Here is an 18002-nt window from a genome sequence, read left to right as displayed (position 1 = left end):
GGTGGGAAGAGGAAGGGTGGGTGTGTGGGTGGGTGGGAAGAGGAAGGGTGGGTGTGTGGGTGGGTGGGAAGGGTGGGTGTGTGGGTGGGTGGGTGTTAAGGGTGGGTGTGTGGGTGGGTGGGAAGAGGAAGGTTGGTTGTGTGGGTGGGTGGGAAGAGGAAGGGTGGGTGGGAAGAGGAAGGGTGGGTGGGTGGGAAGAGGAAGGGTGGGTGGGAAGAGGAAGGGTGTGTGGGTGGGTGGGTGGGTGGGAAGAGGAAGGGTGGGTGTGTGGGTGGGTGGGTGGGAAGAGGAAGGGTGGGTGTGTGGGTGGGTGGGTGGGAAGAGGAAGGGTGGGTGTGTGGGTGGGAAGAGGAAGGGTGGGTGTGTTTTGGGAAGAGGAAGGGTGGGTGGGAAGAGGAAGGGTGGGTGTGTGGGTGGGTGGGAAGAGGAAGGGTGGGTGTGTGGGTGGGAAGAGGAAGGGTGGGTGTGTGGGTGGGTGGGAAGAGGAAGGGTGGGTGTGTTTGGGAAGAGGAAGGGTGGGTGTGTGGGTGGGTGGGTGGGAAGAGTGGGTGTGTGGGTGGGTGGGTGGGTTAGAGGAAGGGTGGGTGTGTGAGTGGGTGGGAAGAGGAAGGGTGGGTGTGTGGGTGGGTGTGTGGGAAGAGGAAGGGTGGGTGTGTGGGTGGGTGTCAAGAGGAAGGGTGGGTGTGTGGGTGGGAAGAGGAAGGGTGGGTGTGTGGGTGGGTGTGTGGGAAGAGGAAGGGTGGGTGTGTGAGAGGAAGGGTGGGTGTGTGAGAGGAAGGGTGGGTGGGTGTGTGAGGAAGGGTGGGTGGGTGGGTGGGTGGGAAGAGGAAGGGTGGGTGGGTGGGAAGAGGAAGGGTGGGTGGGAGGAATAAGAGGAAGGGTGGGTGGGTGGGAAGAGGAAGGGTGGGTGGGTGGGTGTTTGGGTGGGAAGAGGAAGGGTGGGTGGGTGGGAAGAGGAAGGGTGGGTGGGTGGGAAGAGGATGGGTGGGTGGGAAGAGGGTGGGTGGGTGGGTGGAAGAGGAAGGGTGGGTGGGTGGGTGGGAAGAGGAAGGGTGGGTGGGTGGGAAGAGGAAGGGTGGGTGGGTGGGAAGAGGAAGGGTGGGTGGGAAGAGGAAGGGTGGGTGGGTGGGAAGAGGAAGGGTGGGTGGGTGGGATAGAGGAAGGGTGGGTGGGTGGGTGGGAAGAGGAAGGGTGGGTGTGTGGGTGGGTGTGTGGGATGAGGAAGGGTGGGTGGGTGGGTGGGTGGGAAGAGGAAGGGTGGGTGGGTGGGTGGGAAGATGAATGATGGTAGGGGTGGGGGGGGGAGTGGGAAGAGGAAGGATGTGTGGGGAGGGGTGTGTTGTGAAGAAAGAGTGAGTGTGTATGTGATTTGTAAATGATAGTGTTAAAGTGTTAACAGTAAAGTGATGTAGTACATTGCAGGCATAAAGAGTTAATAATATGTGTTAATGATCTTAATGATTGACATAAATTGTTGTAATATGCAAATAAAATGTAAATTTGTTTAAAAATGGATGTATTAAATTGCAGTCATGAAAAAAATTTTTTTTTTGTTTAAATAAAGTTTTAATTTGGCGCACATGCGTGTTGTGCATGAGGTTATGGTGAAAGTGATGTCTGCGGAGCGCATACAGAGATTGGCGTGCGGAGCACATTGGTAGATGTAAAAGTATGTACTTGATGTGTGAATGAAGCAATGTTGAAGGAAAAAGAAAGTATGATGGCTATTTGTAGATAAAATCTTGAAGATAGAGAAAGCGGGTGATGTTATGAAGGTAATGTAAATGATAAAAAGTGTAGCGGATATGAAAGAAAGTAAAGAAATGTAAAGATAGTAAGAATGGATAAAAATACATTTTTAGCAAAGCGGGGGTAATATAATAGAAAAATATTATAGCGGCTATGAAAGAAAGAAAACAAATGAAAACATTGTATGAATGGATAATATGAAAAAATACCAAAGCGGGACATAGTGTAATGTGTATGCAATGTACATAAATAAGATTTTCTGCACAGAAATTAATGTAATAATAATATTAATGGATAAAAAAAATACATTGGCAAAGGGGAAGATAGTGCAATGTGTATGTAATGTACATATAGTAAGTTGGTGTGTCTGGCATTGTATAAATGTAATTGACAGTGCGTAGGTGAAGGCTGACATTTAGTAAATGAAATTGACAGTGCGTAGGTGAAGGGTGGCTGTTATAGTGAATGTGCAAATGTAATAATTGTGGTGATGATGTACTAAGTATTTATTGAGGTAAACATAAGAATTGTAGACTGGGTAGGTGAACGTGCGCACGCCATTGTTGAAATATATATTTATTTTAATAAGTAAGTGAGTTTGTCTGCCATTTTAAAAATGTAATAAAGACTGCGTATGTGAAGGTTTTGGCGGGAATAGTAAAAGGACTGAATATTTTTAATATACATGTATTTGAATTGTAAGTTACTTGGCTGTCCATTTTGTAAATTTAATTAACAGTAGGTATTGAAAGGTAAGGGCGGGTGAAGGTAGGGGCGCACGCCATTGTTTCAATATATATTTATTTGAATAGTGAGTTTGTCGGCCATTTTAAAAAGACTGCATAGGTGAAGGTACGGGCGGGAATAGTAAAAGGACTGAATTGTAGGTGAGGGTGGCGGTTTAGACGGGCATGTTGCACGGGCATGTATTGAAAGGTACGGGCGGGCGGTGGAATATGCAGTTGCGGAGTTTGGCGGTTTAGACGGCCATGTGCAGAGAGATTTGTGTTGGGCGGGCATGTATTTAAAGTGACGGGCGGCCGGTGTAATGTGTGCGGCGGCCATGTGCTTGTAAGCCATGCAGTTGCGGAGAGTGGCGGTTTAGACGGCCATGTGCACAGACATGTATATTTTTTGTGCACGGCCATGTGCACAGGGAGTGGCACGCCATATCATGAGTGTTTAAGGTAATGTGCGTGCGGAGGGAGAATTAAGTTAATGGGCGTCAGTTTTGTGACGGTCATGTGTGGTGATGGAGAAGCGTGGCGGCCATCGGGATAATTTAATTACAAAAATCCACGGCATAGCATGAGTGTGCGGGCCGTTGCGGAGGGACAATTAAGGTAATGGGCGGGCCGTTGCGGAGGGAGAATTAAGGTAATGTGCGGCCATGGCAGTGTATACACTGTGGTGAGAGCAGTGTATATACAGGGGTGACAGCATTACTCAGTTGTGTGTTGACAGAGAGCTGTGTGTACACTGTGGTGAGAGCAGTGTATACACAAGGGTGACAGCATTACTGAGTTGTGTGATGACAGAGAGCAGTATACACAGGGGTGACAGCATTACTGAGTTGTGTGATGACAGAGAGCAGTATACACAGGGGTGACAGCATTACTGAGTTGTGGGATGACAGAGGTGAGTGTGAGTGACTGTGTAGACAGGGGTGACATGATTGTGAGTTGTTGTTTGACAGGGGTGAGTGTGAATGTGTGTGATGTGTGTGTGTGTGTGTTACACGGGGTGACAGCGTGAGTCTGAGTTGTGGGATGACACTGAGTGTGTGTGTACAAGGTTGAGTGTGAGTGTGGGGGTGACAGTGTGAGTGTATGTGTACACGGGTGACAGGTGACAACTCAGGTGACAGCATGACTCAGACTTGTGGGATGACAGTGATTGTGTGTGTGTGTGTGTGTGTGTGTGTGTGTGTGTAGACAGGGGTGAGTGTGGGGGTGACAGTGTGATATGTCAATTTACCAAGGAGTCCTCAGAGGTTCTGGCCGTATGGTGTCACTGCAAGTGTGTGAGAGTGAAGGAGGTGTGTGTCAGTGATGTCACTGTACCTTTTGACCAATGAGAGTCGTGTGGGAGGCTGACTATGGGAGGGTGTGTGTGTCACAGTGGGGCGTACCTCACAGTGGGGCGTACCTCTTGGCCAATGAGAGTCCGGGTGGCCACGGACCAATCAGATTCACCGCAGATAGCACTAACCTCACTAACCATTCGATTTTATATATTAAGAGATATATATATATATATATATATATATATATATATATATATATATATATATATATTATATATATATATATATTATATATTGTGACAAACGCCCCTCTTTTGTAGCGCTGACATCTGTCTGGGTTCTTCCCGACACAGTCTTCTAGGGTTATTTATACAACAAACAGGAACCTGCAAAGTATTAAGTTGCTTAACTCAGGCTTCTGCCTGCTTTATTTTCATCCAAGTAAGGGACTGCAGCTTTAACATGTGTAGGCAGGAGGCACTCAGACATTTAACCTTCAGCGGTTTACTCATATCAGTGTTATAGCATTTCACACAGTGTCACTTTTCAGAACCAAACCAAATCAAATAAACCAAATCCTATCCCATTCAGGGATCTAACTAAACATCAGAATCAGCCTCTAACTGCTGCTGGATTTAACCTCCGGGCGAGTAAATATTGGCCCAAGCAGCACACGTGTTTTTTAAATTTCCCCCGCTCGCGCTGAAATTTCCCCCGCTCGAGCTGCTGTTTATACCGCGCTCGCGCTGGACAAAAAAAAAAAGCCGGAGGCGGGTTCATGTCTACATTCTCTGTCTGCCACAGGCCCCTGCAGGGCCATCTGTTGCCCACCCCCCCCTCCACCCACCATCGGGCCATCCGCGCCCCCCCTCCCATTGGGCCATCAGCGCCCCCCCTCCCATCGGGCCATCCGCGCCCCCCCTCCCATCGGGCCATCCGCCCTCCTCTCCCATTGGGCCATCCGTGCCCCCCACCTCAAGCGGGCCATGTTGTACCAGAGCGTGCGAAGGTCCCACTACGGGGAGGGCCCAGGCCAGGTAACGGGTGTGCCCTGGGGGGAGGCGGGACATCGCCGCAGCTCGTGCTCTTTCCGGGTGCAGTGAGGCTCAGGGCGGCCCTGTCTCATGTGTGGGGGCTGTTAGGCCTCACGATGTCCCTGGGGCGGCCGCGGCCTTGTCTCATGTGTGGGGGTTGGGAGGCCTCGCTTGGGGGTTCCCGGGGGGCTGCGCTGATGTAACGCTGCAGTTGCCCAATCACCCACAACTCACCCACCCTCCCACTCACTCACCCCCAGCCTCCCACTAACTCACCCCCCCCACTCCCTCACACCTACTCACCCCCCACCTACCCACCCCCTCACCCCTACACCTACCCACCCCCTCACCTACCCACCCCCCACCTACTCACCCCCCCACCTACTCACCCTCCCACCTACTCAACCTCCCACCTACTCACCCTGTCACCCCCACCTACTCACCCTCCCACCTACTCACCCTCCCACCTATTCACCCTCTCACCTACTCACCCAGTCACCCCCCACCCTCTCACCCAGTCACCCCCCCACCCTCTCACCCAGTCACCCTCCCACCCAGTCACCCCCACACAGTCACCCCCACACAGTCACCCTCCCAACCAGTCACCCTCCCACCCAGTCACCCTCCCACCCAGTCACCCTCTCACCCTCCCACCTAGTCACCCTCCCATCCCCTACTCACACACTCACCCCCTACTCACACACTCACCCACCCGACTAGTCACCAACTCGCTTCATAGTAGCAATTTACGCCTTTTTTTAAAAGTGGGGGTGGAGCTAGGGGCGGGACTAATGTCAGGCTGGGTGCGGGGCTAGGTGGCGAGTAGATTTTTTGGTTGGGCGAGTAGATTTTTGGGTGATTTGTCGAACACTGTATATACACACACACACACACACACACACAGTTAAGTTCGGAAATAATTGGACACGACACGACACAATTTTCATAATTTTGGCTTTGTTCGCCACCACAATAGATTTGAAAGTAAACAACTGAGATGCAATAGAAGTGCAGACTTTCAGCTTTAATTCAAGGGGTTGAACAAAAATATTTTATGAAACGTTTAGGAATTGCAATCATTTTCATACACAGTCATATTTCAGGGGATCAAATGTAATTGGACAAATTAACACAATCATAAATAAAATGTTCATTTTTAATACTTTGTCGAGAATCCTTTGCAGGCAATGACTGCTTGAAGTCTGGAACGCATGGACATCACCAAACGCTGGGTTTCCTCCTTTGTGATGCTTTGCCAGGCCTTTACTGCAGCTGTCTTCAGTTATTGTTTGTTCGTGGGTCTTTCTGCCTTAAGTTTTGTCTTCAGCAAGTGAAATGCATGATCGATCGGGCTGAGATCAGGTGATTGACTCAGTCATTGCAGAATATTCCACTTCTTTGCCTTAAAAAAAACTCTCCTGGGTTGCTTTCGCAGTATGTTTTGGGTTATTGTCCATCTGTAAAGTGAAGCGGCGTCCAATCAACTTCGCTGAATTTGGCTGAATCTGAGCAAACAATGTATCCTAATACACTTCAGAATTCATCCGGCTGCTTCTGTCTTCTGTCACATCATCAATAAACACTAGTGACCCAGTGCCATTGGAAGCCATGCATGCCCATGCCATCACACTGCCTCCACCGTGTTTTACAGATTATGTGGTATGCTTCGGATCATGAGCCATTCCAAGCCTTCGCCATACTTTTTTCTTCCCATCATTCTGGTACAGGTTGATCTTAGTTTCATCTGTCCAAAGAATGCTGTTCCAGAACTGGGCTGGCTTTTTTAGATATTGTTTGGCAAAGTCTTATCTGGCCTTTCTATTATTGAGGCTTATGAATGGTTTGCACTTTGTGGCGAACCCTCTGTATTTGCCCTCGTTCTTCACTTGGCTGGATGTTGTGAAGGGGTTTTTCTTTACCATGGAAAGGATCCTACGATAATCCACCACTGTTGTCTTCCGTGGACGTCCAGGCCTTTTTGTGTTGCAGAGCTCACCAGTGCGTTCTTTTTTTCTCAGAATGTACCAAACTATTGATTTGGCCACTCCTAATGTTCCTGCTATCTCTCTGATGGATTTTCTTTTTTTTGCAGCCTAAGGATGCACTGTTTCACTTGCATTGAAAGCTCCTTTGACCGCATGTTGTGGGTTCACAGCAACAGCTTCTAAAATGTGAATGCCACACCTGGAATCAACTCCAGACCTTTGACCTGCTTAATTGATGATGAAATATGAAGGCATAGCCCACACCTGTCCATGAAACAGCTTTTGAGTCAATTGTCCAATTACTTTTGGTCCCTTGAAAAAGAGGGGGCTACATATTAAAGAGATGTAATTCCTAAACCCTTCCTCCAATTTGGATGTGAATACCCTCAAATTAAAGCTGATAGACTGCACTTTAAGCCCATATTCATTATTTAACTGTAACTTGAATTTATTTTGGTACACAGCCGAAATAACAAAACTTGTATCAGTGTCCAATTATTTCCGGACCTAACTGTACATATATACATATACAAGATCGAGATAATATTACTGACTACTCTAGACCCTCTTGGATCATCACTGAATGCTATACCTTTACAGGAAAGTCTAATCACTCTATTTAGAGGCAATCTTGCCATATCGAAGTCATTCATCTAGTGGAACTCTTTGAGTATTCGACTTTAAAGCAGCCTGTGACAGAGTGAAGTCAACTCCTATCAGTTATGCCTGGGAGACATATGTCTGAGTGCTTCATCCAGCACTCATAAGGGTTAACTCAGGTGGAAGTTAGGAAATCAGAACTCTTTAGCTGACACCTCAGAGCCAGCAATGTAGATAAAGGATCATGTGACTGGCAGTAGCTGCCAGAGAGAGAGAGAGAGAGAGAGGCACACTGCTGCGTGAGCCCTTAGCCAGAGGGATTTCACCAAAGACTACTTGAACTAAAGTAAGGATTATTAATTTGTTTACTGACTGCTTAAAGTACCCTTATGGTTTGGTTCTGGTTTAGCCAGCCAGCCTGCTAGATAGGTCTGCTGTGTTATTAGTCAGTTTTTCTCCCAAAGTGGAGCAGGATTTATTTTGTTAAAGGGACAGTGTACCCGCATGTTATGTTACTGTGAGAGAAATAAAGCCACTGAACGTTTTTATTTATCCTGAAACTATACGTTTGGACTGTTCCCTGACCTCGGCTACAGGCCGTCCTGCCACAGGTGGTGTCAGAAGTGGGATGTCAGACAACCCCTGTATCTGAAGGGCCACACAAAAAAAAACCGGAAAAAATGGAGAATTTTTTTTCTAAGTTCCTTGAGCAACAGCTCCAGCTAGCAGAGAAGCAAGCAGAGCGACAAGCCCAGCAAGATGAGCGACAAGCCCAGCAAGCTGAGCGACAAGCCCAGCAAGATGAGCAACAGGCCCGGCGAGAGGAAAAGCTACTCCAACTGCTGGTCGAAGGCCCAACCCCAGGCAGACCAGGGATTCCAAATAACCCACCGGTGATGCTGTCTAAAATGAAGCCAAACGAAGACCCAGAGGCATTTCTCCTCACTTTTGAAAGGGTAGCCACGGCCCACGGCTGGACAGTTGATCGCTGGGTAACGACTCTGGCTCCACTCCTCATAGGGGAAGCTCAGGCAGCCTACCAGGCTCTTCCAGCGGACGAGGCCATGGACTATCAGAAACTAAAGGCTGCTATTCTGGATCGCCTAGGCCTCACGCCAGAGACCTACCGACAGCGGTTCCGGACAGTCAAATATACAAACCGAGACAGACCCCGGGTCGTAGCCCACCGCTTAGTAGACTTATGTGCCAGGTGGATACAACCGGAAAAACATGACAAGGCAGAGATCCTTGAACAGTTTGTGCTCGAGCAGTTCATACAGATACTGCCCCCCTCCTCCCGCTCCTGGGTAAAAAGACACGCTGCATTTTCCCTGGATTCAGCGGTCCGCTTGGTGGAAAACTTCCTGGGCGACGACACCCAACAGGATAGCTGGGAACGGCCGGTGCAAACACCAGTTGCTTCCGGTGATACTAGAGGCAGGAGAGCAGACAATCGAGGGGTCTACAACCCGCCAGCTCGGGAGATCCAGTCAACCCGATCGGAAGACCCTTTCCCATCTCGAAGGGTTCCTGGTACAAACTCCCGCAGAGACGCCCATCCTAGGTCTGAGGCCACTGGATCACTCAAGGGAGGCCGCCACCCACAGTATTCCCTGAGAACCTGGACTCCTGTCACCCACCCGGTGGAGAGGATAACCCCACCAACTAGAAGGGAGGACCCCATCCAACAGCGGAGAGGTCCAAACACCGAGCCCCGTCGAGAGCTTCCGCGGACGACCGAGTTTGCGGACTCAGGAGATGATGAAATGGACTGTTCATATGGCAGAACCACTGCCACAGCTTGTCTCCGAGGGGACCACAATCCGTGGTTAGTCCCAGCATCTCTGGAGGGGACAAAAGTAAACGCCATGCTGGACTCAGGCTCTGGAAAAACCCTGATCCTAAAGGGCCTAATTCCAAGCAATAGACTACTTTATAACTCTCCTTGGAATATCGAGTGTATCCATGGGGATACAAAGAGATACCCGACGGCGAACGTTACACTGCGTATCCAGGATCAAGAGGCTAGCCTACTAGTGGGAGTTGCTCCCTGGCTACCTGCTCCTGTTCTACTTGGCCGAGACTGGCCCTACCTCGAAACATTGTTGGCCCCTACTCCTACGGAGCCTACTTCTCTGGTACCGGAGAAGCCCGGAGACTTGTTCCCTTTTTCCCCAGAGATTTTCCCCCGTAGACACCATGTCCCAAAGACACGTAAACAGAGACGTGCGGAAAAAGAGGACTGGTTAAGAAAGGCTGGGACTTTTGGTAACATTAGTCAGCCCAAAGGAGTGCAGGTCATGGCCGGGTATGACCAGGGTGGGGAACAGATAGATACGGGAGTGTTGCCAGACCTGGATCTTCCTGACTTCCGTCAGAGGCAGAGGGAGGACCCAGCTCTGGCTAGACAATATGAGAAGGTGGTACAGGTCAACAACAAGATAATAGATGAACAAGGTATAAAAGTGTTTCCACATTTTGAACTGTTGAATAACATACTATATCGTGTGAATAAGGTTACACAAACAGGGGAGGTCATTCGACAGATGCTAGTCCCTAAAGGGTTGATTAAAACAGTGTTTACCCTAGCCCATACTCTCCCATGGGGTGGTCATTTGGGCAGAGATAAGACCACGGACCGCATCTCGTCCCAGTTTTACTGGCCAGGCATACATGGTGACATCATGAAACTATGTGAGACATGTCCTGAATGCCAGTTAACTAGCCAAAAAGGACAGAAGCCGGCTCCCTTGGTTCCTCTGCCCTTGGTAGCTGTCCCATTCGAGAGAATTGGGGTAGATCTGGTCGGACCTTTAGAAACCTCTGTGAAGGGACATAAATTTATACTCGTTGTTGTTGATTATGCCACCAGGTATCCTGAGGCCTTCCCTCTGAGATCAGCCACTGCTAAACAGGTTGCTTACAGGCTGTTAGAACTGTTTTCTAGTGTAGGACTTCCCCAAGTAATGTTAACTGACCAGGGAACAAATTTCATGGCAAAGTTAATGCAGGATGTCCTGAAGTTATTGGAGGTAAAATCCGTCCGGACCTCGGTCTACCATCCTCAGACTGATGGATTGGTAGAGAGGTTTAACCGTACTTTAAAAACTATGCTTAGGAAGTTTGTGGACACTGAAAAGCGAGCTTGGGATGAACTTCTCCCTTTCCTGTTGTTTGCGGTATGAGAAGTTCCCCAATCATCCACAGGATTCTCCCCGTTTGAGCTCCTATATGGACGCCAACCTCGGGGTATTCTCGACCTACTGAAGGAATCCTGGGAGGAGCCCTCCCTTTCCAAGAATACCCTTCAGTATGTCATAGACCTTAGAAACTGCCTAGACATGATAGGTCGGTTTGCGAAGGAAAACCTCAAATCTGCTCAAGAACGTCAAGAGAGGCAGTACAACCAAAATGCTCGCTTGAGGGTCTTCCAACCTGGGGACCAAGTGATGCTACTACTACCGACATCAGAGAGTAAACTCCTTGCGAAGTGGCAGGGTCCTTTCCAAGTTCTCCGCCGCACCGGGGAGGTGAACTATGAGATCTCTCAACCAGGGTCCAGGAAGGGTAAACAAATCTACCACGTGAACCTCCTGAAACCCTGGAAAACGATGAGATCGCTGTTCATCCACCCTCGGGAAGGAGAGACGGATTTGGGTCCAAAGCTTCCAAAGGGTAGTACGTACACTGACCATCAGGTTCCCATGGGAGAGCAGTTAACAACGGAACAAAGGTCAGACCTACTTGATGTATGTGACCAGTTCCCAGATGTTTTTTCTGAGCTGCCAGGGCAGACGGATTTAGTGTCCCATAGGATTGAGACAGAACCTGGCGTAAAAGTACGGTCCCGTCCCTATAGATTGCCAGAGGGCCGAAAAGACCTGGTAGAGAGGGAGATAATAGACATGTTGGAATTGGGCGTGATCGAGGAGTCCCACAGCGAATGGTGTAGCCCTATCGTGTTGGTCCCTAAACCAGATGGGAAGGAGGTTTTGCGTGGATCTGCGAAAGGTAAATGCTGTATCCAGATTTGATGCATATCCAATGCCTAGGGTGGATGAATTGCTTGATTCGCTTGGTAAAGCAGAGTATATCTCCACCCTAGATCTCACGAAAGGATATTGGCAGATACCTCTAGTGGAAGAATCCAAATGCAAAACTGCCTTCGCCACCCCTCTCGGTTTATACCAATTTGTCACTATGCCATTTGGGTTACATGGGGCTCCAGCCACGTTCCAAAGGTTAATGGACAAGGTACTACGACCCCATAGGGCATATGCCGCGGCCTACTTGGATGACATTGTCATCTATAGCAGACACTGGCAGTCTCATATAAAAAGGTTAAGGGCAGTCCTAGCGTCCTTAAGAGAAGCAGGGCTCACTGCAAATCCAAAAAAATGTGCCCTGGGTAAATCCACTACAAAGTACTTGGGCTATGCCGTTGGGGGAGGGATAGTAAGGCCACTAGCTAGCAAGGTGGCCGCCATAAAGGAAGACCCCACCCCACAGACAAAGACACAGGTCCGCTCCGTTTTGGGGTTAGCAGGATATTACCGGCAGTTTATCCCCATTTTTTCAGAAATATCTGCACCCCTAACAGATCTGACAAAAAAGAGTGCCCCGACCCAAGTTAAATGGTCTTGGGAGTGCCAAGACGCCTTTGACATGCTAAAAAAGTGCCTGTCAGAGGGCCCCGCTCTTCGGAGCCCAGATTTTAAAGAGCCCTTCATCATCCAGACGGATGCCTCAGAGGTAGGACTGGGAGCAGTGCTGTCTCAGCAATTTGATGGTGTTGATCACCCCATACTGTTCATCAGCCGGAAGCTGTTCCCAAGGGAAGTGAGGTATTCCGTTATTGAGAAGGAGTGCCTCACTGTAAAATGGGCAATTGAGGCCTTGAGACATTATGTCGCCGGAGTACACTTCACCCTGGTCAATGACCATGCGCCCTTGAAGTGGTTAAACTCCATGAAGGACACAAATCCAAGGTTGACCAGGTGGTATATTGCCCTCCAACCCTTCTCTTTTGATATTCAGCATAGACCTGGAAAGGACCATGGAAATGCTGATTTTTTGTCAAGGGAAGGAGTGGAGGGTCGGGCTTCAGCCGTGTGGGACACTAGCCACACACAAACAGGGGAGGTGTGTGACAGAGTGAAGTCAACTCCTATCAGTTACGCCTGGGAGACATATGTCTGAGTGCTTCATCCAGCACTCATAAGGGTTAACTCAGGTGGAAGTTAGGAAATCAGAACTCTTTAGCTGACACCTGAGAGCCAGCAAGGTAGATAAAGGATCATGTGACTGGCAGTAGCTGCCAGAGAGAGAGAGAGAGAGAGAGAAGCACACTGCTGCGTGAGCCCTTAGCCAGAGGGATTTCACCAAAGACTACTTCAACTAAAGTAAGGATTATTCATTTGTTTACTGCCTGCTTAAAGTACCCTTATGGTTTGGTTCTGGTTTAGCCAGCCAGCCTGCTAGATAGGTCTGCTGTGTTATTAGTCAGTTTTTCTCCCAAAGTGGAGCAGGATTTATTTTGTTAAAGGGACAGTGTACCCGCATGTTATGTTACTGTGGAGAAATAAAGCCACTGAACGTTTTTATTTATCCTGAAACTATACGTGTGGACTGTTCCCTGACCTCGGCTACAGGCCGTCCTGCCACACAGCCTCTGTTTAACTTTTTACTGCAGACTAGTAAGCTACCTACACTACAAGTTAATACTTTTTTGTACTTGATACATTATTAGCTATGTATCAAGCTCATTCGAACAAATCACCACTTTAAGTATCTTTTGTGATGGCTTGGGGATTAGATATATTCTATCCCTATCAGTCCAACCTCACATCTGGTTATCTCCTGACTGTCTTATCTAACTGCTGATCCATACAGACCTATAGCTTTGCTCGTCTTAGATCGGCCAACAATTGATACCCCTTTTCTGGCAGTTCTCTGAGGTTAGATGCAATTGAGACAATGTAAGGATTCGCCATCCGCGTCCCTCCCGGCACGCTCCCAGCTTACCCAGACCCGCGATCGGGCGTCCTGCCTCTGCTGCCTTCTGCAGCATATCTCGCAGACCAGCCATTACCAGCATAACTTCTAGGGGAGCGTGCAGATCTCACTCGGCACTAAATGCCGTCCCCGCTGGTGATGTCACCGTCGCGCAGCGCGCACCCACTAGTCTTATCCGTTCTGCTGTGTAATAGGATTCACCTGTCTTGTCTCCATCAGCCAACCATAGCCATGTATACTAGGGAATATGCTTCCACCACATTGGTCTGTTCTTCCTATATATGCTCAGCCTGCCCTCTGGCACATTGGCTGAGCATAACCTTGTATTAAGTGCGCTGTGTTCACTGTAGTCCTGCCTCCGGTCTGAGCCTTGCCTGTCTTGTCCTTTGTTGCCTGACCTAGCTTGGTTTTTGGATTCCGTACTTCTCCATTCCTGACCCGGCTTACCCACGACGATCTGCACCTCTCCAATCCCGACCTTGGCTAAAGTACCTGCAACGATCTGTACCTATCCAAATCCAGAACTCGGCAAGTATCACTGACCATCCTGACCTGTCCTACCCCGACCCGGCTACCTCGACCTATCTACACTCCAGACGCGCCCTCGTGGCTGTGGGATGGCGTTTATCTAATCCCCACCTCGGCCTCGCGGTCACGACTTGTTTGTGGTGAGCACATTGTTACAGACAACAGTCCCACTATATCACCTGACGGAGTCAAACTATTACTCTTGGTTGTGAGGAGACGGGTGCACTCTAAATCAAATGTGGCAATGTTCTAAGTGATAATCGGTACAGAGACCTTGAGATTAAGTAGTGAAGTTAGGACCAATCAGGGGCAACATGACCGCTTTGCATTGGTCAGCAACAGGACCAAGCATGTCACTTATCCTGCTGCTGACCAATGCAGAGCAGTCTTGTTGCCCCTGATTGCCTTGGACTACTCATGTAGCTATTGCACTGAAGAGTGTTTCTGAGCTCAGGCTGCAACTGCTTGGCTGATTTTTGATTGGCTGACTATTCATATCATTCTCATCACTTACACCTGGGACCGCGAGCGGGTCACCCTACTGTCACCCTGCAAGCATTTTCCTGTTGGAGATGAGGAGCGAGTGCAGTCTACACCTGGGACTGGGTGTATTTCCTAACCGGATTCTTTCCTCTTCTGCTGTACTGCAATAATTTGCTTATTTGAGACCAGGAGCAAGTGCCATTTTCAGCAGAGCTGGTTTCTTCATTTAGAATGGGACTGTTACTACTACTATTGCAACCGGGAGCGGGTGCTGTCCCTACCGGAGTTGATGTTCATGTATATCTGGACCTCTGTTTGCTTATTCAAACATTGCTACATGGGCAGCTTCATTCACAGGAACCTACATTAACCCTATGATGATCAAGGGAGCCTGGTAACTCTGTATCACTGGGACTTTTCATATATTCAGCAAATGTTTTATACCCTTATGTGTTTTTCTATATTTTCTATATTTCTTTTTTACAAAAATATATCTTATGAGAATCTTGCGCTTGTTTTTTTCTATGCTATTACGCTTTGTTGCTGCAGTTTTTGCTAGTAGGTTGATTATACTGGGTATTATACGACTCTATATACCCATTCGTATCACAGCTCAGTGTAGGCTCTTACCTGCAATATTTTATATGTGTATGTTTAGTAAGCGTCCTTGTCACCCGTTTTGATTGGCCATGGATTACTCTACCAATCAATATATATTTTTAATTTTGTGATTAATAAAATAATTTTATACCAATTTAAACTTTCTTTACACTTGAAGTGCAGAGTGCATATCAGAGAGATTCTGTTGTCTCTTTCACTTTCATGAGTATATCCCTATTGCACCAGACTTCACACATCCCTCTAGGCTGATGCAGGAGCCGTCCTCCCTTTCCTCCCTCCCCTATCCATATCCGTTATGGTGCAGTACCATATACAGTACTATGTTCCCATAGTCTATCAGTGGTATTAGCATCTGCTGTGCCATTCACTTTCTGACCAGCTGGCTTAGGTGTTCTTTTATAGGAACAAATGCTCCCTATGTTGTCATAGGTTTTTGATATCGGAGTATCAATATGCAACTCAAATATTAAATGGGAGTCAAACCAAATGCCAAGATATTTAAAACTAGGTGGCAGGGGATAGAGTGGTGCTAGAATTGGTTCTGATCTGTAGTTTGAGACAATGTTTTTGTCCCCACATTTGAAAATTGTGACAACTCTGGCAGTTTTACAGGTCTTTGGGGTATGGCCTGTAATCGATTAGCGAGTCAAGCGGTATGGCAATGGCTGGGGCACAGAGTTGTAGGAACTAAGATTGAAGTAGGTCAGGTTAATATTGGCTGCTTAGTTTTAATTTGAGGAGCGCTTTTGTAATCTCCTTTTCAGATACTGGGACAAATTACATTTGTAAGCATTGTTCCGGTGGGAGGGGGAGGTCTATAGGGATTCTCCCAGGTTGAGCTCCATGATTGTAGTTCTGGTTGCACTTTGAGAATAGGGAAGTAGCACACTCCACAAAGTATTCATTAAATGCATTTGCTGGATCAGTGGGATTTGTCAGAGTAATACCATCCTTTTTAATATTAGATGGTTGTTGATGGCTAGAACGCTGGAATATATTGTTGATGACCTTCCAGAAGTTTGCTGGATTTGATGTATTTTGGTGAAGATTGCAAGTAATATTGTGCTTTTGCGTGTCTTGTTTGCCTTGTGCATGTATTCCACAGGCATCTGAATTTAAGATTCTTGGTAGGGCCAGTTACTTTGTAGCTTTTCCACATGGCATCCCTAAAATGGTAAAGCTCAATAAGGTCGGTTGTAACTCATGGATGGTGGGCCCCCGTACTCCTATTCTGCGTAGCGGAGCATTTGTGTCACATAATTGTATGAACTCTGTTTGGAAATTATCAAGTGCAGAATCGGGGTTGGGTATCAATTGATTCTGTACCAAGGAAAGTTGGTAAGATCTGTCAGAAACTGTTGTGGGTTAAAGTTCTTAAATGTTCGAATGTCTAGAATTTTAGGGCATGGCCGCCGAAAATGTCAGGTAGGATACTGGAAGATTGTATTCTATCTTCTAGTCCTAACAGAATCCAGTCTAGTAAGGTATAGTTGTGAAATTATAGGTTTGTCTCTGTGGGTTAGGTTTAGCGACTTGAGTTGTGTACGGATTTTGTTGTTTTTAGGGTCAAGTCAATTGAGGTTGAAATCTCCAAGAACTAACAGCTCACTCGTCACATTCAGAGAGGAAAGTGTGCCAACAAAGTGAGCGATATCAGCTAGGGTTTGCAATAGGGCTTTAGTGGGGCAGTAGATACCAGCAATAAGAATCGTTTTAGAGAAGGGAAGGCAAATTTTACCAACTAAGATTTCAAGAGGGTGGACTTTTTTTTAGCAGCATAAATTGCAAGTAGTCTTCAACATACACAGTAACACTTCTACTCCTCTCTTTGACTTATCTTTCCTACAAATAGAGTATGCCTGAATGGAGATCATTGCATTAAAGGTTTAAGGAGTTAGCCATGTTTAGGCTTATGCAAAAGGCACCATGCTCTTAGTTCATCCAGTTTGGGCAGCAGGCTTTCTGATATTTATATAGGGGCGACAGATAAGCCCTTCTTGGAATTTGAAAGGGGCATTTCATATATATGAATGACGTATTGATTTAACATGTCAAAAATACAGCCAGGTTCACAACAGAGCTGGACAAAAGGCATCTGAAGTGGGGTGTTCAGATTCTAGAATAGATGCCTTACACGTCATTTGATGCTTACAATATAGTTACAAACTTACATAATCACATAGTAGATGAGGTTGAAAATAGACATACGTCCATCAAGTTCAATCCATGCTAAATTTAGATGACGAATACTTATCCTATATATGTATTTACAGTATATTAATCCAGGGGTGTGCACACTTTTTTTTGTTACGCCCCCCCCCCCCCCCACTTGCTTTATTACGTTCTTGCACGCGCCCCGCCCTACCTCACCTCACGCGGCATCAAACCATGGCAACTGTGACGTCACATGACCCAGTACCACACAACTCAATGGGGTCCACAAGCATGATATGCATGAACCCGTTAAGTTAGTTGTGCTAACTATTGTTAAGTAAATTAGGTCAGCTACAGAACAGTCAAAAATAATTTTTACACATACCGAAATATCAAGCTCTAGCATCAATGTAGTTTTTACTGCATCCATTGTGGTGAGCTGCTTCGCTTGAGTTACAGGAACGTTGAAAATAGTCTCTTCTGGATATATTAATGAAGGGCTAACTTCCTACAGATATAAATAATTAAAGAGAACAATTAAATATATTGAATCCGGGAGGGAAAAAAAAAAAAAAAAAAAAGGAGCATTATCAGCGGATTTGGCAAGGCTAAAAAGTTTTGTACTAAACGGACTAACTTAATATCATGCTCTCTGGGCGCACGCTCGGACACCTTACAGAGCGTGCGCCGCACACGATACTTTATTCCCTGCACTCGGCGGCTGGCCCCGCTCACCGGCCAATCCAGGACCCTGACACCACCCCCCACGTCTCAAGCTGCAGCAAGACCAGCTATTAACCCCTGCCC

General features: G+C 47.4%; 1 protein-coding gene across 8 annotated transcripts in view; it reads right to left on the bottom strand.

The window, feature by feature from the left end:
* The window catches only part of MTRR (5-methyltetrahydrofolate-homocysteine methyltransferase reductase), a 92462-nt gene that overhangs the window by 46805 nt on the left and 27655 nt on the right, over positions 1-18002 (bottom strand). For all 8 annotated transcript variants that reach the window (XM_075586173.1, XM_075586180.1, XM_075586175.1 and 5 more), the window contains one exon: positions 17581-17703. In XM_075586173.1, coding sequence (XP_075442288.1) covers positions 17581-17703 — 123 coding nt within the window. The remainder of the gene's footprint in view (positions 1-17580; positions 17704-18002) is intronic.

The sequence above is a fragment of the Ascaphus truei genome, chromosome 2 (genome assembly GCF_040206685.1).
Source record: "Ascaphus truei isolate aAscTru1 chromosome 2, aAscTru1.hap1, whole genome shotgun sequence".
Classification (NCBI taxonomy): domain Eukaryota; kingdom Metazoa; phylum Chordata; class Amphibia; order Anura; family Ascaphidae; genus Ascaphus; species Ascaphus truei.
Note: the sequence above shows the minus strand (reverse complement) of the source record. Positions and strands in the feature narration are given on the sequence as shown.